Here is a 17474-nt window from a genome sequence, read left to right as displayed (position 1 = left end):
TGCCCTGTGCACTGTGTGGGGAGCATTGTCTACACTGGAGCAGTTGTATCATTTTCTTCACTCTGCTAACTATGGCTACCTTGTGAATTTTTTTTCATTCTGTAGACACCTCGGCCTTGGCCCCACCCTCAAGAAATGCTGCAGAAAGACTATCGCAGATTAGAAAGAGGAAAAAAAAAAGAGACATGTTTGGCGAGCTCATGAACTCCTCAATGGCTGCAGAAACCAACCTCAGAGCGTGGCGGCTGACCTTGTCCCAGAATATGGACATGGACAGGGAGAGTCGCAGAGAAATGCAGGAGCATGATCGCAGTACCATGCAGGAGATGCTGCGAATCATGCGGGACCAGGCAGACATGCTCCGGCGGCTTGTGGAGCTTCGGTAGGAGCGGAGGCAGGACAGAGTCCTGCTGCATCCCCTCCATAATGCTCCTCAACCGAGGGCTTTGCTGCCCTCCCCCTCCCAAGAGGTCTCAGAGGAGAATGGCCAGGTTGCAGTACCTGCTCCCCTCCACCCTGGTGGAGGCGAGCAGAAAGCTACGGTGGCCCCACTGACAGCTGTCCAGCAAGCTACCACACTACCCCTTGAGGCTGTGAATGAACACTTCCCCCCTTCACCCATGACTTGAATGTTCATAAATAAAAGTTTGCATCATTTCAACATGTTTCTTTATTAATTCCTATGTTGTCCTGAAGGGATTTGGAGGGTACAGATATCAATTTTGGGGGGATGTTTAGCAAAGGCAAACAACATACAGGAACAGAAATCAGTCCTGCATCTCATTGCAGAATCTGGTTTTCAAAGCTTCCCTAATGCAAAGCGCTCCGCGGTTAGCTCTCAGCGTACTGCTGGCATCTGGCTGCTCATAATAGGCAGCCAGTCTTTCTGCCTCCACAGCTCAACCCTGGGGGAACCTCTCACCCTTTGTTCACACACATTATGAAGAACACAGCACACAGATATCACCGAAGGGAAGTTCTTTTCACTCATGTCCAGCCTAGTGAGCAGACTCCTCCATCTGCCCTTTAAATGCCCAAAGGCACATTCTACAACCATTCTGCAAGTGCTTAACCTGTTATTAAAACACTCCTTGTCACTGTCAAGGTGCCCGGTGTATGGCTTCATTAGCCAAGGGAGCAAGAGGTAAGCAGGATCCCCCAGGATCACTATGGACATTTCCACACCCCCAATGTGAATTTTTTGGTTGGGGAAAAAAGTGCCCTCCTGCATATTAGAGAACAGCCCTGAATTACGAAATATGCGCACGTCATGCACCTTCCCAGACCACCCCACATAGATGTCGGTGAAATGACTCCATGATCCACCAGGCCCTGCAAGACCATGGAAAAGTACGCCTTGCGGTTTATGTACTCAGTCGCTAGGTGTGCAGGCGCTAAGATGGGGATGTGCGTCCCATCAACAGCCGCCACCACCACCCCCCGGCACTTTGGGAACCCCACCATGGCAAACCCATCCACTATGTCCTGCACATTTCCCAAAGTCACTATCCTTTGTAGCAGAAGTCTATTGATGGCCCTGCACACTTGAATCACGGCGGTGCCCACTGTAGATTTACCGACTCTGAATTGATTCCCATCCGAGCGGTAACAGTCGGGGGTTGCCAGCTTCCACAGAGCGATGGCGACTCTCTTCTCCACTGTCACAGCTTGTCTCAAGCGAGTGTTCACGTGCTTCAGGGATGGGGCCAGCTCCGAGCACAGTTTGAGGAAAGTTGCCTTTTGCATACGGAAGTTTTGCAGCCACTGGTCATCATCCCGCAGCTGCATAACGATGCGGTCCCACCAGTCTGTGCTTGTTTCCCAGGACCAGAACCGGTGCTCCACAGACTGCAGATGATGCGTTACGGCCTGCAGCAATTGGGAATTGTTCTGCTCGATGGCTTGTAGCAGGGCAGCCTTGGTGGCATCGCAGTTGCCTGTGCTTTGGCTTCTTGCTGTACTTCGAAAATACTCGATGATAAGCCGTGATGTATTTGTGACGCTCACAATAACAGTGCAGAGTTGAGCTGGCTCCATGTCTCTGCAGCAATGGCGAGCATGCGGAGTAAAAAAACGGCGCAAAAACAGTTTTCCTGTTTGTTTGGGGGAAGGAGGAAAGGGGAAGCAGTTTTGCATCATGGGACGATGACACTCGTCCCAACAGCCACCGCAGCTAGTTGCACTGTGGGATAGCAACCCACAGTGCACTGCTTTGAAAGTCGACACAAGCGTGGTGAGTGTGGACGCACGAGACCTGTGCAAGCAGTGTGGTGTGTACATGCTGTGCGACTTCTAAAAATCAACGGGTGAAAGTCGACATTAAGTAAGTTGATTTCACTTGGCAGCTTAGACAGACTCTCACATTCATTCTACCAGTTACACTGAGGAGCCAGAAGGCAGTGTAAATTACAATACCCCTCACCCTACTTTAACTTGCACCTTCTGGCTACTCAGTGTGTAACTTATACTGGCTTAGTCTTTTTACACAGGGAAAGAATAGGTGTAAGTAAGTACGAAGGAGTCTAACTGAATGCAGTGGGGTCTAACATACATCAGCTGATGCCTCATATCTGAATTTGGAACAGAGAACAGAATTTGCTTCAGGGAATTTGGCCTGCTATATCCTCAAAGAGATCAATACTTCTCTATCTTGGACACTCTGAGTCTGCCAGGTGGGCTGAGTTATCCCTGCCCATTTTCTGTATACATATATGTTACTTGCACCAAAAACAACTGTTCACAGCCTGTTCTGGGTATGTATAATAATAACTAAGAGGAAAAAAAATCACACAAGGAAACACACTAACCTCATTCACATGCACAGAGCTGGCAGAGATATATGACAGCTCAAGCTAACAAAAACATATTTAGACTTTTAGAAACTGCAGCTAAACACCTGCATACTGCAGTCTATCTGTAACAGACGGATTGCATTCTACTATGTTAACAGGGTCAGACTGATAACACTGATTCCAAAAAGATGCTGCTGCTTAGCTTAGTTTAACACAAGGCTGGAACAAAAGCTCCACACAATTATTGCAACACTATGTTAAACTAAGCTAAACTCACAATACTACTGTCACTTCTTTGGATCCACTTGGTCACCATCTGTCAGAACGTTCTCCTCCTTTGCAAAATACATAATAATCTCATTTAAAATCAACTAGTTCCATGAAAGCTTCCGGACATGAAAAAAAGCTGACAAAGTTCCTTTCTGCTTGCTGATGCAGTACTCCTCTTGAATGATTACTTGTCTGCAGCAACACGAACCATCTTTTTTTTTTTGTTACATGAGCACCTCATTTTCTTCTTGGATTACACTGTGCTCTCAGATACTTTCATTTTCTATGCATTACTTTCTAGGAAAGATCAATTCCTGGAAGTGAAAAAAATATTTTTCTACTTGGTTTCAAGTAAAACCCTTTTATTTCATTTTGCCTGTTAGTGAGATAACGGGGAATTAACGGATCTGGAAATACATGCTTTAATCAGGCTTCCTTACCAGTCATGGAATAATGTTGTCTCCTGCTGCAACTTTTAAAACTGTGAAAGATCACTGAACCTTAACTGTTGGTGATTCAATAGGTGGCAATCTTCTCCCTGAATCAATACTGACCCAATACCCCCAGCAAGATGCTAGGTAGCATTGTGTTGTTGGAGGTACTTTCTTTAGAATGAGATATAAAACCAACTACAGATTACTTGTGGTCCAAGATCCCATGGCAACTTTTATAGGAGTAGGGTGTTAATCACAGCACCAGAGATGAAAGGTTCTATATCAATGCCGAGTATAAACAGTAACATAGATATATAGTTACCACTTGCATTAACCAGGCAACCTCACTCACCTCCTCGAAGGTAACTTCTTTCATCTAAACCTGTCAAGTGGTAACAACATTTGCTCCCTGTCGACACTACAGCTTCCACCATTTGGTAGCACCAGTGCTGCACAATACCTACATAGTTTTCCACTATAAACACACAGGTAAAGCCCGATCTTGCAAGACATTATCCCTGTAAGCAGTTCTTATTCACGTGAGTAGTCCCACCGATTTCAGTGAGACTACTCATGTGAATAAGGGCAGCATGATCAGATTTCTACTATAGGCTTGATTCTATGCACACTGCAATCAATGGCAAAGTTGCCATGGACTTTAGTGGCGCAGGATCAGGGCTTCTAGGAGCACTTTAATATAGAAAGAAGGAGTAATTACTAAGTATTACACGAACTACAGGAAATTACAAGAAATTGATTCTTAAAAGGGGTTCTGACAAAGTTTTGGACCACTTGAATGAAACTTGGACACATGATGATGTCCCTAGTACTGAATGAACTGTAGGAAATCGTTTCCCCAATTGTCTGCAGTACTGAGAGCTGGAACGAAGGAGCTGTAGGGAAAAGATTAGATGTAGAAAATCCACAAATGCCACACATACCTTGCAGCTTCAGAATATCGTTCCAACCATCTAAATACAGCAGCTTGACGAAGATGGTTCCGGAAATAGGCTGGGTTCAGAATAATGCTCCTTTGAAAGATAAAAGAGATGCTTAAGTTAAACCTCAAATTGTTACATTAAAAGATCATTAATATCTAACTCTGAATAAGGCACAGGCTGTACACACTTTCTAAACACAATTCAATATCTATCTCCCAAAACCCAATAATGAATTATCACTTTCTCTCTCTTGACAGCTAAGATGGATGAACAGGCATTATTAAAATGTCTATTAAAGTTGTATCATAAATGCAATTTCATTGATAGCTTTGCCTATTATTATAGAAACAGCTATTAAAGTCCCGGTGAGCGTATGTTATACTGCATTTAGCTAGCATATAACATCAGCAAAGATACCACATATTATTGTAGAACTTCCTTTGTTATCTGTCATCTATATTTCTGGGTTTGACGATAATCTTACATTATTACTTTAAAGGAATTATTCACAAGTAACTAATTAAAAAAAAAACCTAAAAGCCAGTTCAAGTGCTTCCATAATTGTAACAAAAGGTGGGCCCTTTCAGGTCGCTGGATTTTTGTGGGTGAATCCTTGTACCTTTCCCAGCCCTATTGACTTCACTGAATGTACGTGTCCTCACACATGGATCCAATTGCAGAAGTGGGGCCAATATCAATAAGAGGTGTAAAGAAAATTAACATACACTATACTGTTGGAATAGACAGGCAGTGTGTCTTTTGGGACATGGATTTAGGATTCATTTGGATTCGACTTCTGCTTTTCTGATACGACAATTTCATTACTAGAAGGGGCTCAGATACTACAGTCATGAGAGAGGTATGAGGATTTAGCTAGAATACAGCACCCAACCCCTCTCAGTAATCTGAAATATTAATTATAATCTATCTGTAATAAGTGACCATTTTTTTGTAGGGTTGATCACTGTTACCAAGGATAGACAGATAACGCATTTTTCAGATATTGCATCAGATATTACATTTTCAGCCAAATGCTGGAGAACTTGGAAGTTCAAAAGAGACTCTGAGGCACACCAAAAACTAGTTTAGTCCGAAAGCAATCCCAAAGGACTTCAGATATTATTGACATTTCATGATCAGTATGCCCAAGGCATTAACATTTTAACAAACTGGATGATAACTGGTACTGCAGCAAGAGATTTTAAAGGAGATTATTGCTGTTATAAACTGTAGTCAACAGTTGATAATAGCAGCATTGATTTTTTTTCCAAGTTATCGGCTCTACCACACCTAAGCAACAGCAAAGAAAAAAAAATCAATAATTTCCTGGTAGTTAGCAGCACATTTTCTACAAGTCTTAGAGCAGGATGTACTCTGATAGGTTTATAATAAATACAGAATTGTAGCAGAATCTCAAAGAATTGAATTTTAGCTCTCCTTTTTCATCCTGATTCTTTCCTAATCTTAAGAAGATCAACTCCTTTTTATCTATAAACTCTATACTGAAAAAATATTATAGCATTCTCTAATACCTACAGTAAATTTCTCACTCACTTGCTATAAGCAGAGACCTAAAACTACCTTTGATTATTTGATAGTCCAACTGAATGCTGTTATTTCTTCAGAGACGTGTACACTCCCAGGCTTGCCCAGTTCTGGGGACTTACATAGAACAGCTGTTTGACATAGCAATACAGCTACAGTTTAGCAGTCTTTGTGTAGAATAATTATCATTCATGCCATGTGATGAACCTAAAAGTGGGTAAAGCTGACCCGTGGCATGGATTATGCTGTCTCTAGATCTGAGAAGCCACTACTGGTGAAAAAACAAAGGTGGGAGTGAAAGGGGGTCATATAAAGGTGTAAAACATGAAGGATTCTTTCTCCAAGAATCAGGCAGCATAGACAATACTGGAGAGGTTTATTCACGATACCGGGAAGTCTGATAAATCAGCTTCAACTTCATGATGTTACAGTGGTCAATTATATACCCTTTCTTATTGATTACCTAGTACGTTTTAAATTCTTTATCTATTCACTTACAAATACAGACATTGTCCCATCCAGAGAGAACAACAGTGATAATGGTCGTTACATACATGCAGAGACACTTTAATCACTTTACTTACATCAAGGATGCTAGGGTTACACTCGGTGGGGGGGGGGTGGGATGGAGGAAGAAGGGGGGGGGGATCCTTACAGATAGGTGGCAGACAGGAATTTCTAAAAGCAAATGTGCTGTTCTCATTGGAATTAGAATCACTAAAAGGACATCTGGTTACCTGAGTCATCGGATGCTTACACTAGCCATTTACATGAGTTTTAATGTACAACTTGTTAGCTGTTAGCATTCTCAAGCCTTACAAAGGAAAAGGGATGATACAAACAGAGGTTGAGAAGAAAAGCCACATTCCAGGAAGCCCACCCCTGAAATGAGAGCAGACTGGAGATCCATCTGGCTATGTAGGAATCTTCCTGGCTGTGAACACTGAGAACAAGTCCCTGCTCCATTATCCAACTCCAGCCATGGGCCGTAAATGACACTAGACCAGCTACCCAAAGATTTAGGAGGGCTCCGTACGCTGACAGGCACTGAAAGACAAATGAGATGGGGAAGATCCAGCAGTGAAGGAGATGAGCCTAGTGGATGTACTACAGGGTCATGAAGAGCTGTGTGTGGATTGTGTGGAGAAGTATTACTCACTGCTAGATGCAAAGCTGCCATTGAAGTTTTATTGACGTGCTTTTGGGGGGCATATTGTAAGGAGAAAGGAATTTGAATACAGCTATGTCTTGATTCACATGCAAAAGTTTTAATTGGAAACATTGCAAATAAAAACACTATGTCTGATGATTAAAACTTCTATTCTTTCCAGGCTTTCCCACCCAACATCTCCCCTCCCCCATTCAAGTGACTAGACTAAAGTAAACATAAAATGGATTTTCATTTATTTTTCATCTACAGTGTAATCCAAAGACTGTCCAGTAAAAGCCTTTCCTAAATCATTTGGTCAGTTTTTCTCAACAAAACAGTTTTTAAGTAATACAGTATATCAACCTGTTTTTTGACATTTTCATTTTTTCATCTTGACATCTTCCCTTAAAAATAAATACAGGGTTTGTCCTATTATCTTTCTTCAAGTTCTAAGGGGGTGTGGGGAAGGGGAGAAAGAAAACCAGACATTAGCTTTCTCCCACCAGAGATTATCAGGGCACATGAATTAAAGGTGTACATATTTGACCATGGTTTTCTACCTTTAGTTCTCTTTTGACCTGACTGCTCAACTCCAAAAACACCAGACGCAGCAAGAAAGGCAAGTTGCTGTATAACAATTGATCTCTGGAAAACATCGGTCTCCCTCTTCTGTGACCCCATATGGGCCCATATTTGAGTTCATAATAAAATACACAATCCTAGTAATGATCTATTTGCACATACCTTCTTTGGCAGAGGCTGAGTTAATTTTGCTGGTAACTTTTGGAGGGTAGAAGGAGTGTGTGCTTACTTTTCATTGGCAATCGCTCCATGGTGGCGAGAATGTGGTTGTATATGTGCCACCACACACACACACACACACACAAAAATCGTGGGGCGGTGAGAACCATTTAAAGAAATGCATGAGACCTGCAGCCTCTCTGAGTGGGATATCAAGAAGACAATAAAAAGCTAGAGGATACATAACTTGTTACCTCCCCATTGGCTGCATCTGTGAGTGGTGCTATGCGCATGCTGGAGAGTGCCTTCCCAGGAGACAACTTAAGATGTCTTCTACGGAAACCTGAAAATTAGTTTGAATTCCTTTCTAATTTAATCTTCACTACAGATCTGATTCTACAGCTGCTGACGTCAATGGAAGGACTCCCACTGATTTCAATCGGGTTTGGATCACGGCTTTTTTTGTGAGACAATTGTTTCTCCCTCTCCGTCTGAGACACAACTTGGTTTTGTGTAATCAGAATTCTTTTAGTATAGCCTAACAGAATTAGCTGTGAATATAGTGTCTGCAGCAGCAGAGGACATTTAGCACACAGACCAAAATATATTATGAAGTTGCTAACCATAATGAGGGGGTTTTTACACTAAGGCTTTCACATACACATAGTATCTTTTTTCTGACAGTAAAGGGGAATGCATCTTCCATGATAAACATTTTTCTTCTTGCACATAGGGTTCAGTAGAGACCCACTTTGAATTGCAAACCAACAGATAAATCTGCCCGCCAGCTCTCAATTCATTAGCTATGAAGGAGAAGAACAAGGAGAACATTCTCCTTCCCTGCTAAATAAAAGGATATTTAGAAAGGCCTTGTTTCAAAGCATCCAGTTCACGGGCATGAGCTATTCCTAATGCGGGTGGACAGATTCTGCTTTCCCTGTCTTGTTCACGAAATGCACTGCTGATTGATTTCCCAACCGTAAAAGTACTAATTTCTGCACTACCAAATTTCACTAACATCTTTAGCACTGCTGTCATTTTTAGGATGAAGATACGTATCTCAGCCTTTATAAAACCTGTTGAACTTTGCTTTAATATTTTTTATCACAAAGTGGGTTTCTCCTAAGGGGAAAAAAAAGACTGTTTTAGGAGCTTCTTTTTGAATGAATCCTACAAAATAATACACATTATGGGCATAATATCACCCTCAAAGTCAATGGGAGTGTTCAACTTTATTAGATAATAAATATGTAGTTGGCATACTGACCTGGAAATAAAATATGGTTCAAATGTTAACAGAAAATGTTTTTCATAAAGCAGCTGTGTTATAAAGAAATATTCCAAATGCAGCGTAAGAGAAGGGAATTCTATTGTGGGATGCTAGTTTGTTTTTTAAAGCACATCTAAGCTTATGATGTCTCAGAACATCTCAAGTGAATAGCCTTGTATTGAATAATTGCTTATCAATTATGTATATTGCATTATACCCCTTATATTTGCGAAAGGTTATTAGAAGCTACTCATTTGATTTCTCCAGGAAGTTTGTTTTGTTTTTTGTTTGGGGAGGGAGTGAGAGGATGGGATTGGAGGGATGTAAAGCACATGTTAAGGCCTTTCCATAAACCATCAGCATTGGTCTCAATTCCTTTCGCCTTTCCAGTTTTATCTGTATACCTCTCTTCCCATCTATAGTTATTTTTTCCTCCCTTTGATTCCCACTAATTGTATTACCTTAAGCTCTCACCATGCTATTTATTATCAATTAGTTATTACATAACTATTGCATCATCCATCTGCCTCTCCATAAATTGTGCAAGTGGTATTACAAAGGGCCATATCCTCCACTGAACACATAAAAAGGCACAGAAGAAGCAGCCTTAGTAGAAAAGGCCTGTGTGTTTGCTGTGGGTAAAATCCTCTGTGCATTCCATTTTCAGAAAGGAGATGCAGAATTTGCAAAAATGCAAACTTGCAGAAAGTGTGGGGTCTGAAGGTTTAAAGGGAAACCAGGGTTAAACCCCACAGTTCTCAGAAAATCCACAGCAAGTCTCATCAGGGAAGTAGTAAATCTGGCTTTGCCAGGCATCGTTTACATCATTCAGAGAGGGAAACATGACACGAAGGGTGGCTTTCCCCTGACTCCTCACTGTCTCCTGCTCAAGACACTCCTTTTCTTGAAGGACGTATGTTGAGGAGATGCCAATGGCTTTTTGGTAAGAGGAGCATAGTAAACTTTCCATTCCAGATGGCCCTCGCTGACATACCTCACTTCCCACCTCCCCCCCCTGCATTTCTGTGATTTTTATTCTCGATTGCTCAACAGAGGGGAGCATATGCCCATTGCTTGTCTAAGGATTAGCCATCTCTGTAAGACTTACGGTCATTTCATTGGGTGTGAAGTCCTGCTCCTTGTCCAGGTTAGGTAGTTACATTTTATTGCTAAACTATCCTACTTCTGAAGGGATCAGTCAGTGTCCCGGATTAATAATCTGCACTTTTACAAGACTCCACAACAATTGTGTTGCTGGATATATTACAATCATAAAACAGAAGGGAAGGGGGAACAAAACAACTTCCTGTCGGTCTTCGTGTAGTTATCTCAGATGTGTGCGTGAAGCTAAAGTTCCTTCCTGTTTTCCAACCCTTGCACCTCTCCAGAACTTGAGGAAAGTTCCATTTTTCTTGAACTCCAACATATCTGCCCTGGAATTTCTCATCCTGTATGCCTGCAAATCTTCCAGATTGATGAAAATTCCCACAAACCATCATCGCTGACAAAATGTGTGTGCAGGGGCGGGGAGGAAGTGTCTTTTTAAAAAAAGACAAAGATACTGCTCTGTTTTCCCCACACACCAACTGTGAAGCATAGGGGGTCAGTGTAGGTTATTTTTAATTGGGGGGGAAGGGGGAACCCAGCAGAACAAGACACAAATCTAACATCTCCTTGAGAAAACAGAATGCCTGTCACGGTTTGCCAGATCTTCCACCTTGAGTCACAGCACATCTCCACCCTCTTCAATTTTAAAGCTGCAGGAAGGAGAAAACCAAATCGTAACAGCTCCTGCATGCCACTGCACTGCAGCTTCCTGTATTTCTCTGTTGGTCATACTCTCCGAAGGGCAGGCTCAATAGAGGAGACTGGGAGTCTGAAACTTTGTGTCTGTTTCAAGAAGGCTTTCGGTTAGATCCAAAAATAAATAAATGAGTGAATAAAAGAAAAATCAACTGTGGAGATCAGGTTGAGCAACATAAGGCCTCAACACTATTCTGAGGTTCCAGTCAGTTTCCTGACTTTAGACCTTCACTGTTTTGCCATCTGGTGTAATTGAAAATTGCCTTCTGCAGCAAAAGGGAAAAATCTAATTTCTCAGCAAGCCATATGGGGTTATTAGGATCATTAAACCCTTGTATATGCCATAGTGCCTGGGCCAAGAGGACTGCAGGGAATGTAAATATTGTATGATTCATTTTTACCATTTTAGACTGGATGTTAGGGTTTAGATTGATGGCTACCTAATGATGAAAGCTTGTGGTCAAATAAGTTACGGTAGTGGCTGTTTGGCCAGGTCAATTCATAATGCATTTGTTGGCGCTGATGATGTATTAGGAGCGTTTCTAACAGCCTCTTGTCACTCAGTGTGCATCTTTTATGTCAGCCTGCCAAATGGTCAATATCCAGGGGATGTCCTCCCCTCTCATGCTTCCAACAGTGCTAAAAGGTAGCCTCAAGACATGAGAGTAATAATCAGCAGATTTATTTCCGGTTGTGAGGAGAACCTCATCTTTGCCTCTTATACCTGCTCAAAAGCCAATGGCAATAGCAATGTACCTCTTTCACTCATTTAGTGGGAAAGCTGTTCTCTGAACCAGCAAAATCCTCTTCACCTAGACACTGGAGTTTTGCAGTTGTGACATTGTGCAAGCTTCCTTCAACCATAATATATTTTTATTATATATTTATATTTAACATGCTTGGAAGAAAGCATCACAACTGACAAAACTCCTTAAAATACTGTTGATGTAGCACTTTAGTGAAGATGCTCTAAGCTGACAGGAGTGAACTCTGCCGTCAGCATAGTCAGTCCACCTCCCCAAGACGTGGTAGATACTTTGGCGAGAGAAGCTCTCCCGCCAACATAGCATTGTCTGCATGACGGGTTAGGCCAATATAACTATGTCACTTGGGGTGTGGATTTTTCACACCCCTGAGTGATGTGGTTATACTGATATAGGTCTGTAGTAGAGACCAGACTCTAGTTCTGAGGAGTGTGCAGGACCAGACATTTAGAGAACAGCTTTATGTCTTTGTGTCAGAGTGCACACATGTGCACACAAATATGCATGAGGATTTTTAGCTAATAAGGCTTCCAAAGTGTATGCAGGAACTCTGAGATTTACATGATATTAAATAAAGATAGTCTAGAAAATGCAAATAAATGCAGAAATGAATATTTTAGTTTTGATTCACGATTACTACCAAACCATTAAAACGCAGTGATATAAAAACTCAATAGGAAGCAAAATTCTACATGCACCGGATAACTGATGGCTAAGGGCTATTTATAGTGTACATACTCAAAGTAAGTTATTTATTTATTCTTTCTGAAAAACACAGGTATTGATTATGCTTCATTTTCTGTATTTATGTTAATAGTATCTCAGAATATTTTCATATTGGAGTACTGTATGTATCTGCTCCTGCAGCTCCACTGCGTGACAAGCACAGTGTGTAGATTTATTTCACGATCTGCATTATTAATTGAATTAAACTGAGAATTTAGCTATTACTGATTTGCATTTCTCCTTTATATTAACTAAAGGGAAAGCAAGTGAGAATGCCTGTTAAAATCAGATGCAAGAAAAAAAAAAAAAGACCAGAAAACACCCCAATCTGACACCATATCTTTTATTCCATCAATAACCTAGAAATCCTAATCCAACTTCATGTACTCCCTCTATGGGCCCCTATCTCCACATGGGCAGAGCCCCATGTAAGTTAAAGAGGCCCCACCATCAGGTTCTGCAACAGGCACCAGTGTTACCCAGCAAGGAGCTTACTACAGAATCAGGGCAATGTTTTGCAATCCGAGTAGTTTTAAAACAGGCAAAAGAAGGTTTGCATGTTTTTATTACACAAATTTGTTAGCGTCCCATTTTATTTTGATGTACATCTTGGGGATGGTGGTTAGAATGAGACTGACAGCTCCATTATCATTTTTCCCAAAAGTAGGCAAATAAGCAAACTTTAAGTATTTTTCTTTGCACAATTTTAAAAGAAATTTGGTGTGTCATTTACAGGGCAGAGTTGTTCAGGGGGCACAAAAACCTAGACCCATAAATCCCGGTAGATTTGCATGCAGAACTCTCCCAGACATCACCTGCCCTTAATGTAGCAGATTACTAGTTTAGCACCAGACAGCCATCATATTTTTATACTGATGAATTGCCCTTCACCAATTTCTCCAGTGTATTAGGCACAAACATACCTTTCTTCTTAGATAAAATCAACCTGTCTCTTTCACAATAGTTTTCCTTCATTTACATTCACTTGAAACAATTGTAAGAAAAACTCAGCTTGTGTTGACTGCTGTATTTATTCAGATATATTTAATGATAATGAAAAGTGGTGGACTGACAGGCCGCAGAGTGAAATCCTTTTCCTACAGAACAGGTACAAGATGGAGAGTGGCAGTGCAAGCTTCTCTTAATGTGCCTGAACATTGATTGGAAAGTCCAGGCAAAATCCTGACTCCGAGGAGTCAAAGGGAGCATTTGATTTTCATGCCTTTTTGATTTCTGGCTTCTCTGTGGTGCTAGTCTTTGAGATGCAGACAATGACTAAGACCACCAAAGAACCATTTGATGGAAAGAATTTTAAGTCACCTCTGCCTAGCATTGAACTGGTAACAAGTAAAAAGGAATTATATCATTTCTGATCACTTGAGCCTTCTAGCATCACTGTGCCTTAATGACCAAAGTCCCAGCATTCCTCTTAGCCCAATCCTAGTGGGATTTTTTGGAGGCAGGTTATTGATTTCCCTTTTGTTGTCAAAGGACTGGTTAATTAACTGTTGCACATCCTTCCAGCCCAACATGTATACTTGTTTTTCTTCTCCCTACTTCAAGTCTTAGTAACAAATTAATCAATATTCATTTTTACCTGTGAGAATGATTCAAAGCAAGGTCAGGCTTCCGCATCCTTAGGTAGCAAGTTACAAGCTTTGTTTCAATAAAACTGGCAATACTTGAAATATCTTGGGGAGATGCATTGAAGGGTTTCCCCAAAGCTGCGCCTTTACTGCAGAGCTGAACAAGAAACAAAAACATTGTTTACTACTTTGCAATACACTTCTGTTACACAGCAATGCATTTGTTAGCTAATGAATGAAGAAAGTTGTCTTCTAAGTGAAACATACTGTGACTTTAAATATACATATTAATATACTGTCATAACAATCAATACACACATGATCTATTGTCTGTGAACGTAATGTAACATTTACTGTCACCTTCCATTGTGCAATACTCCACGTGAGGGATATTCCAGACAAGATACAATAAATTAATAGCTAAACAAACACTGTTAGAAAAGATAACCATTTCTCCCCATTCACAACTATCTGGGGTAGTTCATTGAAATCACTTGCAATCTCTGGATCAGGCTCTAAGCAAGGGTAATGTCAGAAAGCCACTAGGTTGCCTCAGTCATTCTTATAGATAAGAAATCCCAGGACATAATAGAAGGAAACTGAAGAGAAATGAGGCAATTTTCTCTCCCAGTTTCCAGGTAATGGGCAGAATTATTTGCCTTTATGGAAAAGTCCCATAGAATGTAATAGGGATGAAGCCAATAGTCTTGGTTTTATTCCTATTACTCTAAAATTGTATAGAATTTAATAGTGAGTAATCTCCTATTATAGGTTTAAAAAAAAGACTTTTATAGAATTCTGAATCACAAATATATTTCTATATTCAATTATATGAGCTTTTTATGTCTATGAAAGGGAATTGTTTTATATTAAAGTTCTATAGGACCTTTCTAGAAGAGCAGTGGTTAGGTACAGGACTGGGAACTGAAGTTTTTGGTTCTGCTTCCAGCACACTCACTCTTTGATCTTGGGCAACTCACTCATGTACGTTCTGTGCTTCACTTTCCATGTCTGTAAAATGTCAATCGTGATACTTACCTACCTCTCTGGGGTCTGTGAGGGTTAATTAATGAATATTTCCAAAGCGCTTCAAGATCTTCAGGGGAAACGCACAAGGATTATTGAAACAACAGAGGTCAAGACAATGACTGTTCTTTATGTGCCAAGGAAATCTTTTTATGCCTGATTCTGATCTGATCTGATCTCTCTAAGACTGATTATGAGTAGCACCTGCCTCAACATGTAACCCCATTCATTTTAATGAGATAATGATTGGAAGATGCGGCTATTCAACATTAATAAGGGTGTTAGAATCTGGTCCTATGGGAGATGAGTTGTGTTAAATCTAATAATGAAAATCCAGAGTGCTAGATGTGTGGTGACCATAATAACTGTAAGATAACCTTTCAGCAAGGTTCAAGGGCCTCAGGCATGTAAACAGACTATTAAAAAAGAGCTGCCACACTGAGACCTATTAGGAAAATCATGGTATAGCTCACCACAGAAAGTTACAATCATCAAGTTGAAATATACCTGCTACTGTATAGTGTGCTTGAGGATACACAGGTCATATGGGTTGCAGAGAAAGCGTCCTCTCACGATCCTTCCTGCCCACTTACAGGAACAGCCAGGAGTAACATAAAATTGAGACTATATCACACTAACCCTAACTTTTCCTCGTTAACAGATATCCTCAATACCTACTTTGCGATCAAAAATGTTTTATAAAGATCCCTGTGCTTTTAGATGATGAGGATTACCTGCTCTTCCTTTATGACCTGTTTCCTGTTATCCTACTCCATCCCCCATTGCAGGTTGTACATATTTTTCCATTTAGGGAGCTTTCTTTGCCGACTGTTAAGATTTACAGTTGGTATTTCATAGCTCTTTGTCTGGCTGTGAAGCTGGTACAACTCCAACCTATTGGAGATAAAGATCATCCATTTATCTTGTCATATCCTCCAAGAATCCTCAGACAAGGTCTCTAATGCTTCAAGGACTAGCTAACTGACTAATTTGAGAGATCTAGATTTTCTGCCAGACGAGTTCATCCGTTAGCACCTTATACAAAGTGTATAAACACTCCTTTTCGGTAAGGTTGTTCTTAGATGCATTAACATTGTATAGTAAGTGCTCTACATAATGAAGGAGTTTTATATTGATTTCAGTGGAATTGCCCTAAAGAGCAAGAACCTTCTATCCAGCAAAAAGCCTCATGAAGGGAAGAGAGAGGAAACACGATAGCCTTGAAGACCTATTAGCTCTCCTTCGCTCTCAAGATGTTGACTCCTGCCTCTGATCAGCCCATGATGCCAGCCTCCATCGCCCACTTGTTATATTTTCAAACAAGCACCATCGTGCTTTCGCCTAGGCTGCCCTCACACTTGGGAGGAGCTCCCCATAACAGCCACAAAACTCATTCATTATCCTCCCTCAGAATCCTCCTTTTCCATGATGCCTACAAAAAGTGTGACAGTTAGGCTGCTGGTACGCTGAGACCAGAGCCTTTCACACTGACCAATATTGTCTCATTGTTTTCTTGTACTTCCCAATATGTCTGTATCCATCTGCTGTCCGATATTTAGATTGTAAGCAGGGATCATCTTTTTATTCTGTGTTTGTACAGCGCCTAGCACAGTATGGTAATACAAATAATAATAATAACTATAGCTAATATGGTAGACTCAGGAAACATGGGATGTGGGAGGGAAGTGTAAGCTTTGAATCTCTCCATTACTGAACTAGTGAATTCTGCTTGCTGACCACAAAGTCACAGTGGGTTTCTGAATCTTTCCAGCTATCGGCTGCTGCTGAAGTGTAGGTCTACCTATAGGCTCCCCGTCTAAGGCATATTTGCACCGCAGGCAGAAGCCTGTGGCAGCGAGTCTCAAAGCCCCTGTCTGAAGCCCACCACCCTCCCCAGGCTGAACATCAGCCTCTGGAGCTTAAGTCTGGATATCTACACAGCTAGTTTTAGTGCCACAGCATGAGTCCTACAAGGCAGAGTCTGTACACATGGGTGCTTAGACTAGCTGCTGCTGGTTTCTGCGTGCAGTATAGATGTACCTTAAGACTGAATAGTGTTTAGCAAGAGACTCATGGGTAGAATTTAAGAACAAAAAGTTGGTTGAGGTATAACTGTGTTTCAAGCACTCTGATGGGCTGGTACTAAACTGCCTCATCTAGACAATGTAATAAACTTTCTTTTTTATTTACTTAGGAAAAATAAAAAAGTTCACAAATCCTTGTCATGTAAATATCAGAAACAAACAATCATTACAAGAGTTAGCTTTTATTTACAGAGCCATTATACAGGAATATAGTCAGGTCTTTCTATTTAACGGGGTGTTACCATGACAGTGGAATAACTTTCTAGTGCCCATAAAGAGGGAAATTAAACTTAGGATGACTTAGTTGTCCATTTCTAGGAGGGGGACACTGAAATTAAATTA

General features: G+C 40.9%; 1 protein-coding gene across 1 annotated transcript in view; it reads right to left on the bottom strand.

The window, feature by feature from the left end:
• The window catches only part of SPATA16 (spermatogenesis associated 16), a 175842-nt gene that overhangs the window by 75017 nt on the left and 83351 nt on the right, over window positions 1–17474 (bottom strand). Inside the window, exons 3-4 of the mRNA XM_067536563.1 lie at window positions 14034–14179; window positions 4438–4527 (exon numbers count right to left, since the gene is read on the bottom strand). Of these exons, the coding sequence (XP_067392664.1) occupies window positions 4438–4527; window positions 14034–14179 (236 nt within the window). The remainder of the gene's footprint in view (window positions 1–4437; window positions 4528–14033; window positions 14180–17474) is intronic.

This window comes from Emydura macquarii, unplaced genomic scaffold (assembly GCF_026122565.2).
Source record: "Emydura macquarii macquarii isolate MOO-44397 ecotype Brisbane River unplaced genomic scaffold, CSIRO-AGI_Emac_v2 contig_3603, whole genome shotgun sequence".
Classification (NCBI taxonomy): Eukaryota; Metazoa; Chordata; order Testudines; family Chelidae; genus Emydura; species Emydura macquarii.
Note: the sequence above shows the minus strand (reverse complement) of the source record. Positions and strands in the feature narration are given on the sequence as shown.